The 21,063-nt window shown below is 37.5% G+C and overlaps 1 protein-coding gene and 1 long non-coding RNA gene across 17 annotated transcripts in view; one reads left to right on the top strand and one right to left on the bottom strand.

Annotated features, from left to right (window-relative positions):
• The window catches only part of Grip1 (glutamate receptor interacting protein 1), a 645,398-nt gene that overhangs the window by 529,919 nt on the left and 94,416 nt on the right, over positions 1 to 21,063 (top strand). For all 16 annotated transcript variants that reach the window (XM_058574656.1, XM_046430647.2, XM_058574652.1 and 13 more), the window contains one exon: positions 19,584 to 19,731. In XM_058574656.1, the coding sequence (XP_058430639.1) occupies positions 19,584 to 19,731 (148 nt within the window). The remainder of the gene's footprint in view (positions 1 to 19,583; positions 19,732 to 21,063) is intronic.
• On the bottom strand, positions 124 to 20,944 carry LOC124083891 (uncharacterized). Its single transcript, XR_006848955.2, has 2 exons — positions 20,026 to 20,944; positions 124 to 3,431 (listed from the first exon to the last, which is right to left on the bottom strand). It is a non-coding gene; the product is annotated as an uncharacterized LOC124083891 (long non-coding RNA).

Genomic DNA, 21,063 nt, shown 5'->3' with positions numbered 1-21,063 from the left:
ACTTTCTGATTAATGGAAGAACACAACTTCTACAGTAGTAGGTCAGTTCACACAATGACAGTGAATTCATTTGCAATTTAAGCTAACAAATTCCATTTTCTAAAAAAAAAAACATACAGGATATTGTAAGTTTCATGGTCATCATGCATTTAATGTTGAATGTTGAAGGTTACATGTCTAGAATATTACATAAGAACTTTGTGATTATAATCTGAACATCCTAGTGAACTTTATATTGCATTCTTAGTGAACATACATGAGACTGCTGTCAAGTAAGACTTTCCCCCAGTTCAATATTCTCTTTACCACATTGTTTTATAAAACATATTCTTTCAAATTGACACATAAAACCTGTACCTATTTATATTATTGTTTTTTTCAGAGTTCCTGTAGTCACAAACTATAAAGAGTCCTAATTTTCTCTTCCTTTCACACAAAGAATCTTTCATTCTAAGGCTTATCATCACTTATGAATAGGACCTGTAAGTTCAAGAATAAATCACAAATGTTGGAGTTAATATACCTTGTGATGTAGGAAATAGGGTATTAGGCTAGTTTTAAAAATAGAAATCTAAGGTACATTTTTTTGCCTGTTGACACAATTTATAAATACCAAAGTCAAATCTCAGTGTTTTCTCTAGCTTACATTGCTATTAGCAGATTACAGTAATAATAACTTCCATTTACATAGTGCCTATAATACTCATTTCAAAAACACCATCTCATTGTATTTTTACCTTAAGAGATAAGCCTCAGGATTCCAATTTAAGGAATCAGAGGGAATAAAATAACTTGCCTAAGAAGAAAATAAGAAAATCAAAACGCCAGAATCTTTGCTTAAAAGCAATTTAACCAATAAGAGCAGTTTAAGTGTCACATTCATAGGATAATTCTGAAAGTTAAATGTTTGGATCTGAACTCTTTTTTCTCTGAGGCCCTTTTCTCTACCATTTTCCCCTTCTCAGGCAATAGTGCCTCCGTTGAGCAGTTTTCAAACAAAAAGCCTGGGACACCCTTTGTTTCCCTTCCCTACTCAAGCTAGGTCCTAACACAGGTTCTGACTCCTCCCTCTCCAGCCTGCTAGTCTCCATTTTTGCTTTCCACCCACTTCTTTATGCCTCTCCCTCACAGACTCCATCTCCCCCAAAGAACAGAAGTCACCTCCTCCGGCCTTCTGTCTCTCTCCACCCTTCACTCCACTTCCATGCAAATTCATGCTCACACAGGCCTTAACAGAGCATGAGTTGAGTCTGGCCCTCCCATTTTATGTCATCTCACTACAGCCACCCCTTGCCTGTGAAGCCCTACAGGCCCTGCCCCAGAACAGCCTCCCCTATCTCCACCTTCCAGGGTCCGGGTTGACCTCTTCCCTTTGACTTTCAAGGCCCTCTTTTTTAAGCTCCTCCCATATACTGGGCTCCTGCCCTCAAGGACTTTGCAAGTTCTGTTCCTCTGCCTAAGAAGGGATTCTCCAACCTTGCATGTGTGCAAACAAACTCTTCACCTAGTTTTTTGTACATGTCCTTTAAGGTCTCAGCCTAAATGTCACTTCCGTGGAGAAAACTACCTTCCCTGAAACCCTATGTAGCTTAGGTCTCCTGTTTTACTTCCCCAGGGAACCCTTCCTTTTTCTTTTCAATAATTATCTCAATTATAATGTTAATTTGTTGGTAAACTAACCTTTTTGGCCTCTTCATCAAACTGTAAGCACCATAAGGGTCTGGACAGGGATATTTTATGCATACGTATATATTTTAATATATATGTTTGATATATATTTTAATATGTATTAAATATTTATGCATATTATATATATATATATAATGTGTATATATGTGTGTAGATATATATAAACCATTGTATGCACACTATGTGTCTGACATCCACAAAAATGTACACATCAAATATTTGTTTGAATGACTGAAATGCAGACAACTTAAAAGTAGCGTGTTCCCGGTGTTTCATCTAAATTGAGAGTAGATATTACCTGGTCCCTGGAGAAACTCCAAAGGTAATAAGAGATGCAAAAAGACTTAAGTAAGCAATTTGCTTTCTTTTTTTGATGTTCTTATTTATTCTGTCTTCCCTTGCTTTTCCGTACCTTCCTCTCTAGTCCTTCCTTCACCTTTCCCCCTCTCCCTTTCCTTTCCTCTCCTTCCTTTAAATAAGCATTCCCACCAGTTGTAGATAGAGGCCTCAGGAAGCCTGAATCCCAGAGTGCTACATGGCAGTGTTTTAAGTGACCCCCCTGGCCCACACCAACAGTTGATTTCTTGCCCAAGTTGTCATTAGCAATTGTGAGTGATTTAGAAACACCAGAGTCTAGACCAGCTGGACTTACAGAGTCTAGCAGTAAATATTAGTCTAGAGATTCATTCTCTAAAGAAAAGTGGGAGACTCTCCCACAGAGGGCACGCTCGTACACAAGTAACAAATTATTAATCTCCAATTCTTTGGGAAATTCTGGGATGGGATTATGAAGTGGCCTCTATCACCCTGTGTCCAATATCCTGTTTTAGAAGATCCCTATTTTAACAAAGTAACAAATTCTAGATTTCATGGTAGAGATCCCTAATTGTATGGCTTTTGAATCTAATCTGCTGTGTTATCTTGGCTAGTTAGAAGCTCATGGTTCTGTAGGTCATTTGAGGAACACAGACTCTCTTTAATTTCAGTTTTTGCTGCTGATTGAAGGGTAAATCTATTGGATACTCAGTGCCCAACCCCTATCATATTCCATATCTTGCACAGAACCTGAACCTTGTAGGTAAAGGTAAAAAGGAGATTCTCTAAGATGCCAGTAAGTGTAGCTTCAGATAAGCTTCCTATCTTTCAGTAGCAGAATATTGAGACTGCATTTTTCAGATCATTGGAGACATCATTCAAGTAAGTTTGTGGAGCTTAAGAATTTATTTATAAAAATAACTGAGCCACTCACAGTCTTTCAGACAGTGGAAAAGAGTAGTCATCATTAATTCATCAGAATTGGCTCTAGTACTAAAGCAGTATTTCAGCTACATTCATATAAAATCCCACCGGCCTTTCTCTCTCACTTCTGGGTTCATCGCTGTGAGTTGCCTGCTTCTTATGATTCCTTTGAAGTTTTGCTACAGACTGGATCTGAGACATCTCACCCAGTGGAGACCTGATTTGGGTGACCATTGGATCTCTTTATTTCTCAAAGGTGATTTCCTTAGCTTTCATTCTTCTGATGGGTCACTTAAAAGAATGTTTGTGCTGAGTGGTACATTCTCCTTGTGGAATCTGCTTCACTGAAGTCTTACTATCCAAACAAAACCAGAGCAAAAGCCCAGAAGCCTTTCTAGCAGAATTCTCACACTTGGGAGGACATATGGGGACTGAAGATAGGTTTCAGTCTGGTTTGCAATCAAGCTGAAGAAATCATTTGGCAGAAATATTAAATATGCCACCTGTGAAAAAAAGTAAAAATTAATTTAATTTTCATAGTTTGTGTAGTTCAGATGTTCCACATGTAGATGTCTTTTTGAATACCTTATCCAAGATATGGCTTCATTAGTTATAGATTATAAAACTCGATCCATAGCAATGTAGATAATCTAAAATTGCAGATAGGGTAATACTGAAATCATTCACAACACTTAAAGCTAAGTAAGTGAAACGACACATGAAAATGTACCTAATGATACAGGAGAAGCTGTCCGGCTCCCTCACCTCCCCTCTCTTCCCTTCTTGCTGTTATAACTTTTACCTTAGGGAAAATCTCACTGCATCTTACATAGAAGCAAACATGTGCTTAAAGTTCTGGGTCATATAAATAAGTAATTGAATTTTTTGGCTTTAAGTGCCTCTTCTTTAGTTTTCTCTGGCCAAGGGAAGAAAGTAATTTTTCACATCAACTAGGAAACTAATTAGGCATCATAGATGTCATCAGTGTGCCCTGGTATTAACCTAAGAAGAAGCCAAGAATGAGAGAACCAATATTAATTTGTGCAGTTAGTATCTGCCAAGCATTGTGCAAGGCACTTTATACATTTTATTAACTCTGTCAAAACAACTCTATGATATACCACATTATTAACCTTATTTTTTTTAAATAGATGAAGTTACTGTGATTTAAAGAGGTTAATTATCTAAGGTGACACAAATCACATGATGTTATATCTAGGATTAAATCCTGATGGACTTCACAGATCTGATATTTTACCCATAGCAGATTGAAAGAAATTATAGCAGATATAGAAAATAATAAAAGTTTTAAATATAGATGAACATTTTGAAGGCAGCAAATAAGTAATGAAATGCAACCTTATATTTTCTAAACTTAAGATTCTGAATTTGAAATGTTAAGACTCAGTTAATATTCTTTCAGTAATAGGAGTTTTACAAAGAGCATTTAAAAATAAAAGTGGAGTCTTACCATCTAAAATATAGTAATTTAGGCCTAAGTGAATTGTTGAACACCCCCCCACACACACACACACACAAAATCCCAGAACATCAAATATTTAACATTAAGTACATAAGGAAGTTCTGAATAAGAAGGAAGAAAGTGAGACAAATGAATTAATTATCTACTGAAGTTTAATCATTTGGGCATTTTTATTGATCCAGATTATGGTAAAGCTACTCAGACTAAAGAAGTGAAGCATAATTTTCCTGGAAACCTCCTACCTCTTTTTTTCTTTACCCTGCTAATATCTCAAACATACCCAGAGATGCCTTCACAGATTCCCAGGCACTACCTGCTGCCCAGGTTTCCATAATGATTCAGGAGTTTCAGAATTCAGCTTGCCTCAGAAGACAGGAGAAGAATAAGTAGCCTAGAAAAAGAAACACAGATGTACTCCCAAGTAGAGCCTACTTCTTAGGACAATAAAGATATCTAGAGTGTTCCTCTGTGTCATTATTAAAATAAAAGTTCTATAATGAGGATTTTAAAATAGATGAAGTTTAAAAAATAGATTTTAAAATAGATGAAGAGGTCTACTACCTCTTGCCCTTTGGCAAAGGCTCTTGCCTCTATTAATTCTATGGACATGTCCAAAATGTATGTTGCATTAGTCCATTTTGTTATTATTATTAAATAACCTGACATAGGCTACTTTATAAACATAAATAAAATAGGTTTATTTACCTCACAGTTTTAGAGGCTATAAATCCAAGATCACTCAGCCCCATTGACTTGGTCTTGGGAGGGACATCATGGGGGATGACATCACCAGAGAAGTGTGTATGCACGAGTGAGCAATTGGATCACCAGACTGGGAGGCAGAGAACCATGCATGGGTGAAAACTTGCAGTCATGAATACTTGCTTCAAAAGACCAGCATTCCCCACAAGGGCAGCACTCTCAATGACCTCAGGACCTTTCACTAGTTCCACCTCTTAAAAGTCTTATAGCCTCCCACATTGCCATATTGGGGACCCTAAGCTTCCAACACATGAACCTTTGAGGAACAAACCACATCCAAAGAGTAGCATATGGGGTTAGACACCATGGATCCTCATGTTCCCCAAAGAAAGAGTCGGCTCTTTTCTGTGCTGTGTATACAGATGTAGGAGAGTATCTTCCCCTTTGAAGTGTTTCAGGAGTTCCTCAATGTCCGTCAGTGTAAGTGGCAGAGATTGCTTTCATCACTTTCAAATACACTTTCTATATAAACCAGGGTCAAGAAACAGATGCCTAGAGAAGACTTATCTCACAAATCAGGTGAAAATATGATGTCCCAAACATTCTTCTAAAGACATCTAAGCCTCTGTGGAGAAAAGTTAACACCCCAGAATAATCAAATCAGCACCATTTACTAGGACATTCAGCAATTCTGGGAGGCCTTCAGGACATTCCTTATGAATCCAGTATGAACACTCATGATAGTAGACAACTTACTCCTAGCCAAGCCTTACAGCCTATAGCAGTCATTTCTACTCCTCACTGCACACTGGAATCACCTACAAAGCATTTAAAATGCTGAGGCTCATCTCAAAGGGGGTTTGTGAGCATGAGGTAATATATGTGAAAGCACTTTATAAAACTGTAACTCTTCATAAAAATATAAGGGATGATAAATAAGAATCTTTAATTATTCATCCATCATTCCAGCCTATCTTAATTCCTTTGGTTCCGATATCCAATTTATTTGCTATTCCTTCCAGCTATAGGTCAGATTTTTCTAATTGGAGATTTTGTTTATGATTAATAAATATTTACATTAGATTCAAGACTCTGGACTGTGCATTTATTTTCCCTGTCCAGTGGTCACACTTGCCCAAGCTGCAGGGCCATCTTAGCATCTTTGCTCAATGGATACTCTGGTCAGGCTCACTTTACTTCCACATTGGTTGTTTTAATGCATAATGATCAAGCTGCTTTAAATCCATGAGTTTTCCCATTGTTTATTTGTTTTTTAATATTATGTCTACCTCCTATAAAAACCTGAGAAGGTTAGTGAGAAATAAAGATGCTTTAGATATTCCAAAGTATAATTTTTTGACAACTTTCAAATAAACTGGCTTTAAGAAACCTGAGTGGTTGGTATAGAACTAGGAGACGCTCTTTTTTAAACTGTAATCATATAGCCAAGTCTGGCACAGAATGCCATGGAGAATTTGTGCCTTGCTATTGAGCCATTAATTCTTCTGACTGACAGTTCCTTTCCAGTCTTGGGAGGTTAAGAATCCTGAGTAGGAAGAATCCATTCTTAGGCTGCCAAGCACTTACTCCTACTCAAGCAGTTTCTCTGCTTCAGCAGACCCTGATGGAGAATCATTCCATTTTCAGTGTGGATCTAGCCCTGAAAAACCTGACAGTAACTAATTTTAGACTGAGAAGAAATCAAACTTTCCAGAGACTAATGACATAAAATAGGATGATTGGGCAGTAGCCATGTGTAATGTGCCAAATCTTTATAGCCAGCAGGGCAAAGGATTTTTCACTTATGTGGTAAATAGTTCCACTTTCCTTTGGTAGTCCTTACTTAAGCGACAGATTGATTTGACTATTTACCCTTTTTGAATCAAATAAAGACTTAAACTTTGAGTTTCCTGAAAGGTTGCTCTTGATAGAATTAGTCCCTCTTTCCAAAATCTTCACATTAGCACTGACAATGGAAATGAAAGCCTTTAGAGCTTGTGCAGTAGGGACATGGTAGTATCTGAAAGTCTGCCCCAACTCACTATGCTGAGCTTAGAAGGTCAGTGTAAGTATATCCCATAGTGGCAGAGAGTGCTTTCATCACTTTCAAATACACTTCCTACATAAAACATGCTCGAGAAAATTAAGAAATTTTGTAATCTACCTTTTCCTACCTTCTATTTTTAAAAGTTTTAAATTTCTTTAATATTTAACTACATCAAGGCCCTAGGAATTGAAGATAATTTAGTTAATGCTCAACAAAGCATGTTAAATATCTATCAAAACTATGTCAGAGTATCAAATTTAATGCTGAAATCTTTCATATAAATCTTTTCATATAAATCCTAGTATGATTATTTCATATATTACTCTTCTCTTGATAGGAACTTCTACTCCCTGTCTTATCTAATTGCCGCACTCTATAGTTTACCCTGAACTAAATACAGGGGCAAGGAAAGTCAAGGCTATCTTATAACAAAACTGGAGAACTTATATTGTCAGATAGCAAGATCTATTAAGAAGCTAAAATAATTAAGATGGTTTAGTTCCAGCACAAGAAGGACAAACAGAGCAGAATGTCCACAAATAGATATGTGTATATTTTGTCACCCGATTTATGATACAGGTGACATAGCAATGCAGTAGGAAAAATGGTCTCATCTAAAAATGATGACGTGTAAGTTATGTCCATGTAGAGAAGATATACCTTGAGCCTTCCCCACACAATACATAGAAATCAACTCCACATGGATTCCCAATCAAAACAGAAGTTAAATGATAAAGACAGTAGCAAAAGTTTAGGAGACCATCATGGTTTTAAACTAAGCAAAAGTTTCTTAAACACAACTCAAAATATAACTATAATAAACTGAATAATCAAGAGCTGATCTTTGTCAAAAGATGCCAATAAAAGACAGAAATGGTAAGCCATTGAAAGGGAAAATATATTTGCAAACCATATATCCAACAATGACTTATAGCAGAATATGTTTTTTAAATTCTCACAAAGCAATATGCCATATAACTTAATAGAAAACTGGGGAAAATTCTTAGACAATCTCCAAAAGATAATATACAAATGACCAATAAGTATATTTTAAAAAATCACTCAACTACCTGAGTCATCTGGGAAATGCAAACTGAAAAACTACAATGTAATACCGCTAATCACTCAACTGAATGGGTCCAATGGAAAAGCCCGACCATAGCAAAAGGTGGCAACATGTGGAATAATCAGAAATCTCATTCCCTGCTAGAGGGAAGTTTAATTCATATAAATTCTTTTGGAAAACTCTGACAGTATCTTTAGATATGTCCCAGTTATTCCACTCCCACTTACAGCTCCCACAGAAATGCCTACCCATGTTCACCAAAAGACATACTAGCATACCGTGGCAAAAATATCCATAATAGCCAAAAAACAGAAAATACCTAAATAGTAGAGTAAATAAATAATGCACAATTGCCCCATGCAATACTATACAGCAATAAGAATAAACTGTCTACAACTACTCGAACAATATGTGCAAATTTCACAAATGTAATATTGAGCCAAAGAAGTCAAACTAAGTAGTTTTTGAACCACCCATATCAGCAGCCTAACCTATTCTAAATCAGGCTAATGGTTGGTTGCTTTGAGTGGGGGCGTGATTTAAAGGAGTACATGGGGTGGCTTCTTTGATGCTGATGTTCTATTTCTAGGTCTGGCAATGGTTACATAGGTATGTTCAGTTTAGGAAAATGTATCAATTTTTAATTTATAATTTATGCATTTTCTGTGTTTGTACACTTTAATTAAAAGTTTTTTATAATGCCATAAGCTAATAAGCAATATTATTATTATTTTTGGTTAAAAAAAAAGACATGTGAAATGGGAGGTCAGGTTATTCCATAGTTAATGAAATTACCAATATGAGCCTGTTGCAGAGAATGGGTTTCAGTCGCCAATCAGGCTGTATAAAACTCAAGTGTGCTATGAGTTTTCACTTGCTTTGACTCTTACAATACAATAATGTTCCTGTTGTCTCCTTTAACAAGCTTGAAAAGTTAGATTTAAGATTAAGTTGATTTGAATCTGAAGATATACTTCAGTCTAAGTATTTGGTAAATACTACATTTTAATAGACAAAAATAAAAGAAATCAGCAATTAAAATTTTATTGGAGTTTTGCTTATCTTAAAAGGGTAAAAATTATTAGAAGCATTATTTGAATTGGATAGCTTTAATAAAAGTATTTTTGACTAATGGTAAGTTGAAAAGCCCCCAACAGGTACTTTTTATCTGCAGGAATATAAGGTAGACAAAGCTGATTTACCATGTATAGTCTTTCTGCTACCCCCAGGAGGTTCTAATCAAGTCTTACACTCATTGAAATTCAGGGCTTAAAAGAGGGAAAACTGATTAACAAAATAAAAAATCCAGAGTGTTTCCCATGCAAACAGTCATCAGCATATCTCATGTAATTATGTAGCCCATAAATCAACACAGCGTGCAAGGGTTTTACTTGTGGAGTAAATATCTTAATGACTAAGATGCCTTTAGCCATGAATAATTTATATATGCATGATCCATTTTTTTTCAACTGTGCTTCATTTTGGCTGGATGAACTAATCATCTATTTAGGGATGGGCTTTTGATTATTTCTTCCTGATTTTTCTTTTATTTATTTTTTCTCATTCTGACACACTCCATTTTTTTCCCCTTGCACCTTCTTAACTAAGAGTTTCTCATTCATCCACCCTGTCTGCTTGTATTTATTTTTTCCATGCATCTTGTTAGACATGTTGGAACCAAGACAGAGCTTTGGACTCAGCCTTCATAATGCTCTCTCTGCATGGAATTGTATGGCAGACAGGGAAGCAGGCTGAGCCCCACAAGGTAGTACGAGCTTCTCAATGTTGTTGTGGGGAAACATTTATTATGAAAAGCAATTGCCAGACAAGGCTAATGATCAATTAAACATTAACATTTGTAGATCCCCTTCTGTGATGCAGAAAGTAACTGCCATGTGGGTAAACGCTGGAAAGCTGTGCTTGCTAAAATAGTTTTGTTGTTTTCCTGGGGCCCATTAAGATAAAGTCAACTGAGAAACATTCAGATTAAATTCTCTCTCATCTAATAAGCTCTTACCCACCATGCCAGCTCACCTTACTCAGTTGTCTCTGCCATTCTTTGATGCTTGGCATACTTATTTGGTAATAAGAACTGCCTTTCTATAAAATTTATAGACAGGGAGCATTAACCACCTTCTGTGGACCTTTCGACACACTTAAGTAATTCTCCTAGAAGCCTTAAAATCATAGCTTAGTAGATAACCCATTATTTCTTATGAGCATTTTTAACCATACTTATTAAAAATTTTACTGGGCAGGGTGGGAGCGGGAAGGATTTCAAACACTATAGATCTTGCAGTTAAAAGGACAAAATATAACTAGAAAGTTCATGAGGTTCAACAGAATATTTTTTTATAGTAGAATCCAGAAGTTTTGCACACACACACACACACACAAGCACACACACACACACACTCACTCACAAACCTTCGTGGCATGAGACCCCAAACAAAGAGTTTCTAGAAGGAAGGTATAATAAATTTGAATTTATTCTTGAATCCCAATACCCTCAGATGTGTCTGACATGTAGTTGGCACTCAATAAATGTTGAGACAACATTATGAATGACATGAATGACAACATAGCCTGCAGTCTTAGAAAGGCCATTTCTGTGGGGGCTGTGAAGTGGGTGGTCTTCTACTCTGGCGAGAATCTTCTTAAGCTTCTCCAGCCTTCTGGTAGTAATTATGCCGCCTTTGACTCATCTAATGTCTAAAGTGTATGGATCTGGTCCCAGTCACTTATATAAAATGCCATCACACCATAGCCTCATCATGGGGGACCTTCTAGAATCGTCTAATACCTAGCTACTGTTACAAACCTAAGTGAGAGAAAAGATTAGTATCTAGGAAAGATCCCCAGAGAAATATTCAGTGTGTCTTTTCTAGAATCTGTCTTTAAAGCTGACCAACACATCTGCTTGTCCTGTTCTTGGGACACCATCACTGAATTGCTTTCTACTCTTGCCTCAACTTTCATCCAGGAACAACCATTGGAACCACCTTTGCATCCTGGCATAAAAATGTGTTGAGGGCATTAGCCATTATCATTTAGCAATACTATATGTAAAACCCCACCGGGGAGATATTTTTTAGAGTTCCTTGCTAGAAGAATCATTATTTCCACCCTTGGAACTAATAGGCTTTCTCCTTCCCCAAAGTAGGAACTACATAATTGATCATGTTTCTTTTATTGTCTTGGTTGCTAGGAAGTCCAGAGTCACTTCTTTTTATTGAAGCAAAATTCATACAGCAAACAATTAACCACTATCAAGCATACGATTCAGTGGCACTTAGTTCATTCACAATATTGGGTAGACATCATCTCTGTCCAGTTTAAAAATGTTTTTATTATCCCAAAAGGAAAACTTATAACCATTAAGTAGTCATTTCCCCTCTCCCCCCAGTCCCTGGCAACTACTAATCTCCTTTCTGTATCTATGGATTCGATTACGATTCAGAGTCAGTGTGTTTTTCTTTTCCTTTTTTTCTTTTTTAATTTTTTTCTGTAGCTGTAAATGGACATCAGGCCTTTGTTTTATTTATTTTTTTATGTGGTGCTAAGGATTGAACTCAGTGTCTCACACATGCTAGGCAAGTGCTCTGCCACTGAGCTCTATAGCCCAACCCCTTAGAATCGTTTTCATAGTTCAGTTGAAGTACCTGTAATTAACCCTTGTGGGTAAGGCATTTATGGGCTCTTCTTCCTCCTGAGTATTTCTTACATTTCATATTTTGCTTAAAGCAAGCAGACTCAATATGTACGTGAAAAGACAAGGGGAGATACAAACGAGTGAGGTTATCTCCTTTTTTAATCCCCAGAGCCACTCTTCTCCCTTCATCCTGATCTACGCCATAATCTACATAGGCTAATAAGAAATCATGGCTGGAGATCAGCTGAAGGGAGGACACTGATGTTGTATTTCCCTTGGCTTCTTCCATGTGGATTCACTGGAATTGGCTGCATCCCTTGACTGAAGGTCCCAGCTCATGTCAGGTAGCCCTTGCCACTTAGTAACTTTCTGAATCCCCATTCCACTAACATGTCTATTCTTGGCTTCTCTAAGCTTACAGGGTTATGGTGCTCTATGGTTTCTGGGCCCAGAGAACTCTACTATTTCTTGTGGTTTCCCTATAACCTTTCTACTCCTTTCTAAATAATTCACTTATTAAATTCACCTCAAATTATCTTCATTTGAGTATGTTGTCTATTTCTTGCCTAGATCCCGACTTAAACAAGCATTCTCCATCCCAGGGTTGTGTTCAGCTGTTGGTCCACATGACTTGCTTAGAACCCTCTGCAGCTAACCCAGCTCAGTGGATTCTCCTGAGGTCAAGCAATGCCCTCTCCCAGCCCTCCAGTGCCTGCACATGTCTTCATGTTTTTAAGGTGCAGGTCCTCTGTGCCAATCCCTGAATGATGCCAGTCTCTTTTAAAGGGTTAATGATCCTGACTATGTATTTACTTATCTATCAGATGTTTTAGTGTCCCCCTATATAGGATGAATGACTAATCAGTTCATTTTTCATCTGGAATAAGGTGGGGATACCTTTTCTTCAAAGCTCTGTGCACTAATGCTTGAGCTATCCAATAAATTCAGGTAGTTCACAGTCTGATGTTATGAAGAATTGGAGGGAGTTCTTTGTGCAGAGTTAGAAGTTAGACAAGATTTTAAAAAAAATATCCCTCCACATCACCAATGACATCAAAGTATGTATTGCACCCTGTTACAAGAGCAGTCATTGAAAGTTTGAGCATGGAATTAACATGATCCCAAATACTCTGAGAACTGTGTCAAACAAAAGAACATGACTTAAATTTCTGTGTCAGTATTATTAACATAGTGACTTGAATAACATAATAGGTGTGCATTCCTTAACTCATTGCATTAACAAATATCACTGGGCACCTATTATGTATATACCTGCTGTTTAGATGTTCTGGAGCATCACGGTCAGGAGCAGTACATACACAATTCCTGCTGCATAAGCTTATATTTTTAATCAAGGAGCAATTAATCAACAGCTAGTTACAGAATTAATTGGCAAATTGCATGTATTATGAGTGCTGTAAAGGAAAAGTACAGGTTTTATGAAAGTTTATAATAGGCAGATTGGTGTGGTTTTCACTTCAAGGCAGGAATCCCTGAGGCTGTGATCTTTGAGCAGAACAGTAGTAATAAAGCATGTGAAGGAGGACATAGGTAAAGATTTAGAACATTCTGGGTAGAGAGAATAGTATATATAAGGGAATTGAGGCAAGAGTGCCCATGGCATTCGTGTGTGTGTGTGTGTGTGTGTATCTGTGACTATGGATTGAACCCAGGGTTGTTCAACCACTGAGGTACATCCCCAGACTTTTTAATTTTTTATTTTGAGAAAGGGTCTCGCTAAGTGTCCCAGGATGACCTTGAGTTTGCAATCCTCCTATCTCAGCCTCCCAAGTAGCGGGAATTACATGCATATGCCCCCACACCTGGCTTATAGAATTTTTGAAGAATCAAAAGAGGAGTAGGGACCTGGAGCTGAGAGGACAACAGCAGAATGGAGGAAAACAAAACTGATAGGATAAGCAGAAACAAGAGCATGAAGGTCCTCATCAACTTTCACCCTGTTACCTGGACAGCTGTTGAAAGGTTCTAAGCATGGCATTAACATGGTGGAATAGTCACTTTTAAAACACCACCCTGGACTGGGGAAGGTAGAGGGCATGAAAGGATGTCGAGATATAAGATGATGGTCACTTGGGCTAAAATAATGATCCTGGAGTTGGAAAGAAAAAAATGAAAAAGGAAGTAGTCAGGAAGTAGAATCAAAAGGAATGCATGAGGATGAAAGAGAAGATGGAGTTGGGAATAGCTCCTAAGTTTCTGGTTTATGTGATGTGGCCATTAACACAGAAGGGAACTGGGAGAAGCAGCAATGGAATGGGTGAACTCACCCTTCAGATTTGGACGTAGGTCTGTCCTGCCTGTCAGACAGAAAAATTGTTCCAGTGGCAGTGGAAGTTCAGAGGAAGACATGTGCTGGACACATAAACTCAACCACAATCATGATAGTGAGCGGAACTGCAGGCTACTAAGGAAAGTCCTTACATGAGATACACACCCTCCCCTCCTCACCATGTTTTTCTGAATAAATTAAAACCTCTTTATGATATAATCTTGTTAGAAAGTTGTAGTATCCTGAAAGCTCCTGAATGTGAAAGCTTTATATTATATGCTATGTATAAAGTTTTGGGGGAGCTAGGATTGTGGCTCAGCGGTAGATGCTTGCCTCGCAAGTGTGAGGCACTGGGTTCGATCCTCAGCACCACATAAAAATAAATAAACATAAAATAAATAAACAAAATATCGTGTCCATCTACAATGAAAAAAAATTATAAAAAATAAAAAGATTCGGGACCATCCTTCAAATCAGTCTTTAAAGGATGTTATTGCAGTCATCAAAATTTTAAAAATTTTAAGTTTATTTTCTTGCTTTCTTCATACACATCAATTGTCTAAAATTACTTTTCTATCTAGCAATTCACCTCTTCTCTTTATTAGCAGAATTTGGGGTTTCCCATTCTAGCAACTGTGTATTTATGCAGGTGATTCGCCTTCCTTAATTTTCTCTGTCTGGCCTGTCGTCACCACTGTTTCTCTGTGGACTCACTGAGTCAGGTACCTCCTTATCTTACAAATGAAGAAATGAGGGAAAAGGAGATGATGTCTTGGGCCACGTGACAAGCTCGTGGTAGAGAAGGGCCTCCCTCCAGCCCTCTGGTCCTGAGCCACACTGCCTCTTCCCTCAATCATGACTTCAAATTTTTCTCATCTCAGAATTTTGAAGTTTTCTACTTTAAAATTTAAGAGACTCATGAATCGCACATTTGCTTCCCCCACCTGGAAGTAGTGCACTCATTCCTTTAAAGCCTAAATGGGAAAATTACTACTAGAAAAGAGACTGTTGTTTGGGGCATGTCAGGCAGCTGTGGGTGCACTTCCCTCCCCTCTCATTCAACAGTTCAAAGGTCTGGTTCCTTTTTTAATTATTTGTTCTAATTGGTTATACATGACAGTAGAATGTATTTTGACTTGTTATACACAAATGGAGCACAACTTTTCATTTCTCTGGTTGTACACAATACAGAGTCACACCATTCATAGAATCAAACTCAAACTATCACTATTTGCTGACGATGTACATATACCTAGGGTAATAATGTGCGTCTCATTCCATCATCCTTCCCACTTCCATAACCACTCCCCTTCTCTCACTCCCCTCTACCCAATCCAAAGTTCCACCATTCTTCCCTTGCCCCCCTTTTTATGGATCAGCATCCACATAGCAGAGAAAACATCGGGCCTTTGGTTTTGGAGGATTGGCTTATTTTACTTAGCATGATTTTGTCTATTTCCATCCATTTATCTGCAAATGCCATAATTTAATTCTTCTTTAAGGCTGAGTAATATTCCATTGTTTATATATACCAGAGTTTCTTTATCCATTCATCTATTGCAGGATGCCTAGGTTGGTTTTAACTATTGTGAATTGAACTTCAATAAACATTAATGTGGCTGTGTCACTGTACTATGCTGATTTTAAGTTCTATGGGTATAGACCGAGGAGTGGGATAGCTGGGTCAAATGGTGGTTCCATTCCATATTTCCTAAGAAATCTTCATACTGCTTTCCAAAGTGGTTGCACCAATTTGCAGTCCCACCAGCAATGCATGAGTGTACCTTTCCCCCTCACAACCTCACCAACATTTATTATTGCTTGTCTTCTTGATAATTGCCATTCTGACTGGAGATGAAATCTTAGAGTAGTTTTGATATGCATTTCTGTAATTGCTAGAGATTTTGAAATCCTAGCCAGAGCAATTAGACAGGCAAAAGAAATTAAATGGATACAAATAGAAAAAGAAGAACTCAAACTATCACTATTTGCTGACAATATGATTCTGTGTTTAGAGGATCCAAAAAATTCCACCAGAAAACTTCTAGAACTAATAAGTGAATTCAGCAAAGTAGCAAGATATAAAATCAACACCCATAGATCAAATACATTTCTAGACATCAGTGATGAATCCTCTGAAAGAAAAATTAGGAAAACTACCCCATTCACAATAGCCTCAAAAAAATAAAAAAATAAAAATACTTGGGAATCAAACTAACAAAAGAGGTGAAAGATCTACAGTAAAAACTACAGAACGCTAAAGAAAGAAATTAAAGAAGACCTTAGAAGATGGGAAGATCTCTCATGTTCTTGGATAGGTAGAATTATTATTGTCAAAACGGCCATACTACCAAAAGTGTTACACAGATTTAATGCAATTCGGGTTCCCTATTCCTCAGCTTCCTGATATCCCTGTTCCTGAGATTTCTTTCCAAAAGAAAAATTTTCATATTAATTCTTCACTGTAATTGGAACATGAGAACCATACAAGAATATAAGTTTCCATACTTAGATACAACAGGGAAAAGAAGAAGAAGAAGAATTTTAGAATTTATATTTAAACAATTTTTGATTATCCTAATAACTTCTTTTGAAATTCTGATATTTCATTATGATACAGGATGAATTTCTTATTATAATATTTGGGACCACTAGGGTCATAGATTTGGGATTGATTTTTAGATTTACATATACAAAATGAGGTATATTAGGGATAGGACCCACGTATAACATGAAATTCATTTATATTTCATATATACTTTATATACATAGCTCGAAGGTATTGTGACAGATAGGAGGAGCCAACATCTTAGTCTACCAAGGGTGCTTTTTTAAAGATGAAGAAATTAAGTTATAAGTAACATGGAAACTTTATTATTCTCCTCTGTTAAGCAAAATAAATTTATCTTCAGACATGAAAAGACCATAAGAAAAAGCATAAGTGATTGTCATCCCACAGACCTGCCTATTAAAATCCAATAAGACTATAGGGAATTATTTGAAAAATAAAAGCTGCTTATCTTTAAGTTCTAAAAAGATGATATGGTCCCTGCTAAGTCAGAGTGTTGAATGGGATTTGACCAGAGCAGAAAGAACATTCACTAGAGAGCATGCTCAAGGAACAAGACAGCCAACTTCGGGGTGGAACTAGAGGCATCGATTGTGTGTGGCTGGCTCAGCTGCTGCTATCTTTGCTGTTAGAATGAGGGGTGGGCAGAATGAACCACCCTACTGATGGAAGGAGGCTACAGGTATCGACCAGAATTCTCTGCTGTGGTTGGAGGGAGGGACATTTGAGATATATAAGGTACAAACCACTGCTGCATACAGCATGGGAACCATTCATTATAATCTCCAAGGTGAAAGTAAAGGGGAATCTGGGTAGCATCATGACCAAGTGAATGTCTGAACAGAAACAATCCTGGAAATGAAAGAGAAGGGGAAAGAAAAGCAGGATATTGTTAATTGCCCTTGGCTAATGTCTGCGAGACCAGGGGAATTAATACAGCAAGAAGAGCAAAACTAAAGAGTAGCAGCCCCCCGAGAGTTAGGAGCGTGGGCAAATTAACCATGGGCTCTGGGGTAAATAGCCATCACACCTGAGAACCAAAAAAGCACCCTTGGTAGCCTAAGACCGCTGGCTCCTCCTAACTGTCATTAATGAAACTGCCCTGCAATTGACAGCAGGAGATACAAGACCTAATGTTCTCTTCACCTTTTCTCAGGACCAAGTTTTTTGGTTATTAATGATCATTTAGGAAACATGGTATCTATAAGAATTCTGAGCACAGGAATATGCATGTTGTTGGAATGGATGTTCTCATTCTACCTTATTTAAGAAATATCTTCTTTCATTTCAAAATGAAGATGGCTCTCTCACATGACCCTTTAGCTTTATGAATCAGTGCAAATCTCTAGGCTTCAGCCATAGAGGCACTGGTTTCTCAATTCGCTATCCCTGACTGGTGTCTTGATGATGAAGATACACTTATGGAACAACTAAACTAATTAATAAGTTTCAAACACCAGAGCAGCAGAAAATCAGAAAAATATTACAGACTAGCATGTAGTTTTGAAAAAGGAGATGACCCAAACGTTGGAGGTAATAATATCTCAATAATAATAATCTTTAATATGCATAGCAAAGTGTTCAAGTGTATTTTGATGAAATTGTAATAAACACCATGGAAAAGTACTGTTTATAGGTAAGTAGTCAGGCTTAGAAAATTTTAGCCACTTGTCTAAAGAATCATGACCCAAATATTGTGAAAATAAGAATTAAATGCAGGTGTTTAGCTTCAGGTCCAGAGCTCCGTCCCATATGACACCTGCCTCTTCCAAGCTTTAAGTGACATCAAAGTGTTCTCGTTGTTCACACATTAATGCAACACCTACTCACTGCAAACCTATGTGTTAATCATTATATCAGGCACTGCAAATGCTGTGATTGACAGGATATAGTATCTGTCTTCAAAACAAGCCTACAATCTGGCAAAGGACAGAGGCAAATCCAAGCTGGTCATGATGAAAGAGTGAGGTGTAAGCTACACAGAAGGAATAGAGCAGGTTGCAGGAGCACATGTGTAAAACATCTTACCAATCATGAGTTAGAGAGGCATCCTACAGGAATTGATGTTTATACTGAGTCCCCAAGGGTAAGTAGGAATTGAAGAGTGTTCCAAGCCAAAACTGAAGCATATGAAGTCACTCCTAAAAGGGAGGTGATTCTAAGACAGGCTCAGGACAGGGAAAGACCTGAAGGTTTATATATGCCACTTAGGTTACCTATTCCTGCTATTTGACAAATTAGAGACATCATCCATCCATCCATTCATTCATTAATCCATCAATGCATCATCCATCCACCTATCATCCATTCTTCTATCTCCCTGCCTTCCTCCTTTTCTTCCTTTCTTCTTTTTTCATCCATCCTTTCTCCATCAGCCTCCATATACCCATCCATCAGCCTCCATATACCCATCCATCATCCATCCATCCACCCTTCCTTCCATCCATCCATTTTTTCACAGTAGGTGCTAGATAATTATTGAATGAATTAATTTTTTAAAATGTTTATTGAGAGACATTTATGTGTCTGGCATTGTGCCAAGCAATGTGGAGGACATAAAGATACAAGAGGCATTATCTTAGTTGGCAAGATGCTTAGAAGCTAATTGAAGAGATTTACACATGCGCATATCGCTATAATGGAACCCTGATGGATTGGGGGCCCCAATAAATGTCCTCAGGTCTTATAGATTGTGGAGACATTATTTGAAGAAAACCTAAGTTTCAGTGATAAAATTAACAAGCTGACATTAGACTAAAAATTCTCTTTCTTTTTTTTTCTGTTTGCTTATTTGTTTTATCTTATTTATTTGTTTGTTTGTTTTCCTATAATTTGCTCTTTGACAGATTCTGTGGCAACAGCATCTGGGCCATTACTAGTCGAAGTTGCCAAAACTCCTGGTGCCAGCCTTGGGGTTGCCCTAACTACCTCGATGTGCTGTAACAAACAGGTCATTGTCATAGACAAAATCAAATCTGCAAGCATTGCAGACAGGTGAGTGTCACAGAAAGCGCCTACCTTTAAAATTGCGTGTGTATTTAAAAAATTATGCATATATACACACACACCACACATACACACTTACATAACACACATACACAGTAAAAAAAAAAAAAAAAAACAGCTCTCTTGCCAGTTTATACAAGTTTAAGGTAAGAAAACAAGTCAATATGTGGGACTTAAAAATTTACCTACACTATTGATCACCCTGGAATGTAATGTGATTTTATTCAATGGTTGGAGTACTCTTTATCAATTAAAAAAAAAAAGTCAAGCAAATTGTCTTACTGTGGAGCAGCTGACCTGGTCTTCATTAAGTCCAGTAGAGAGAAGTCAAATGTTTTCCTGAGTTGTTATCAGTTCAATCCTGCTACCATAAAATTGTATTCCTTTTGTTCTTACATAAATAATATTTTAAAAAGAATATCATCTTTAAAGACAAGTCTGAGGGGCTGGGGCTGGGGCTTAGTGGTAGAGTGCTTGCTTAGCATGTGTGAGGCGCTGGGTTCAATCCTCAGCACCACATAAAAAATAAAGAAAGAAAATGTGTCCAACTACAACTAAAAAAAATATTTTAAAAAGACAAGTCTGAGACTACCATAGTAAATTAATCTTGGGTTTCACAACTTTCCAAAGTCTCTTAAAACATCATTCATTCCAGCGTCATAATAAAAATCGTACTTATTTTCCTAATTAACATTTTAGACTTGTAAGGTAAAAAGGGAAGGGGAAAAAAAAGATTGTCTTCCCACTTAATGAATTATTTTACAGCTCCTGAAAAGAAAGTCCTCATCTCTTGTAGTGGAAGCACTTCAAGTAAATCAACATGGAGTATATGTTAGATGGAAGGGATGGCTTGAAATCTGGAGAAGTGCACTACTCACACCAGTCTCCCCTGTGTTTCCAGCCCTCTTCTCCTCGTGGCTCCACAGGGATCCGCAGCCACCCCCACTGGTGGTCAGTCTACAGCTCCACTGTAGTCTTACCCTAACGTGCAGTTCTTTAACAGTGGCAGCCATTGATCCAGGGGTGTTCTCCAGTCCAATGGTGTAGGATGCTTTAATCGTCTCCCTCTGTTTTTTCCCATTCCGCAGGGGGTAACCAGTTTAAGGAGCTGTCCACTTGACTGGTACGTCGGGATGCTGACTGCTGTGTTTGCTTTTCTCCACTCATCCAGTAGCCAGCCCCTTGAATTCAGCAAGATGTAGCAGCTAGCCCCACCCCCAGCTTTCCCCTTGACTCACCCCACAGGCCTGGTTTTATTACTCACTTGATTCCTGAATAATTTCCATTGCCATCAAGAGATTTTGTACTAATAAATGTTTA

The sequence above is a fragment of the Marmota monax genome, unplaced genomic scaffold (genome assembly GCF_021218885.2).
Source record: "Marmota monax isolate L192 unplaced genomic scaffold, Marmota_monax_Labrador192_F-V1.1 WCK01_AAM20220418_F8-fsc00056, whole genome shotgun sequence".
Lineage (NCBI taxonomy): Eukaryota > Metazoa > Chordata > Mammalia > Rodentia > Sciuridae > Marmota > Marmota monax.
Note: the sequence above shows the minus strand (reverse complement) of the source record. Positions and strands in the feature narration are given on the sequence as shown.